Genomic DNA, 652 nt, shown 5'->3' on the forward strand with positions numbered 1-652 from the left:
TCCGCGTTTTTGCGGGAGGGGGCAAAAGCCGCTAAGCACCGCTCGCTCCCGGGGCACCTTGTCCTCCTGGATCTCGAAATCCGAGCTGTTGCCCCCCAGCCGGAGGATTCCGGCAGCCCGACGGTGCCGCCCTGAGTCTCTGGAGAGAGCGTTAAGTCAGAGCCCTGATCCTGTCCTGGGAGCGACAGCCCTCAGCCCTCGGCCTTACCTCGCTCACCTTTGGGGGTTTTTGTTGATGGATGTCACTTTCCAAGGGGATCTGAGGAGGCCAGGGGCGCCCTATCAGGCTGGTCAGGAACGCGCCCGGTGGCCCTCGGCAGTCAAGCTCAGCTTCCGAACCTACCCCAAATCCGGACCCTGCCCACTGGCGTAGAGGCCTCCGCGCAGCGCCCCGCCCTCCCCGAGGGGACCCACCCTCAGGCCCCGCCCATCAGACCCGCCCTGTCGACGTGCGTTTCGTCGCACTTGGGAATGGTGATGGCGTTGTGCAGAAAGTTCTCAAACTTCTTCTGGAACGAGGCCTCTTGCGCCTCCAGCGCGGGCAGGGCCTGTCCAGGAGGCGGGTGCTGGCAAGGGCAGCAGCCGGGCTCCATCTCCGTCTCAGGTTCCCCGTCTTCACGGTCGAATCGGGGGTCGTTGTTACTGGTGGGCA

The 652-nt window shown here is 65.0% G+C and overlaps 1 protein-coding gene across 1 annotated transcript in view; it reads right to left on the reverse strand.

The window, feature by feature from the left end:
- Positions 1-652, reverse strand: part of INSRR (insulin receptor related receptor) — a 21678-nt gene that overhangs the window by 7402 nt on the left and 13624 nt on the right. The window contains exons 10-12 of the mRNA XM_027774478.1: positions 466-652; positions 218-259; positions 29-139 (exon numbers count right to left, since the gene is read on the reverse strand). The exon at positions 466-652 is cut by the window's right edge and continues 50 nt beyond it. Coding sequence (XP_027630279.1) covers positions 29-139; positions 218-259; positions 466-652 — 340 coding nt within the window. The remainder of the gene's footprint in view (positions 1-28; positions 140-217; positions 260-465) is intronic.

Source organism: Tupaia chinensis, unplaced genomic scaffold (assembly GCF_000334495.1).
Source record: "Tupaia chinensis unplaced genomic scaffold, TupChi_1.0 Scaffold000438_1, whole genome shotgun sequence".
Classification (NCBI taxonomy): domain Eukaryota; kingdom Metazoa; phylum Chordata; class Mammalia; order Scandentia; family Tupaiidae; genus Tupaia; species Tupaia belangeri.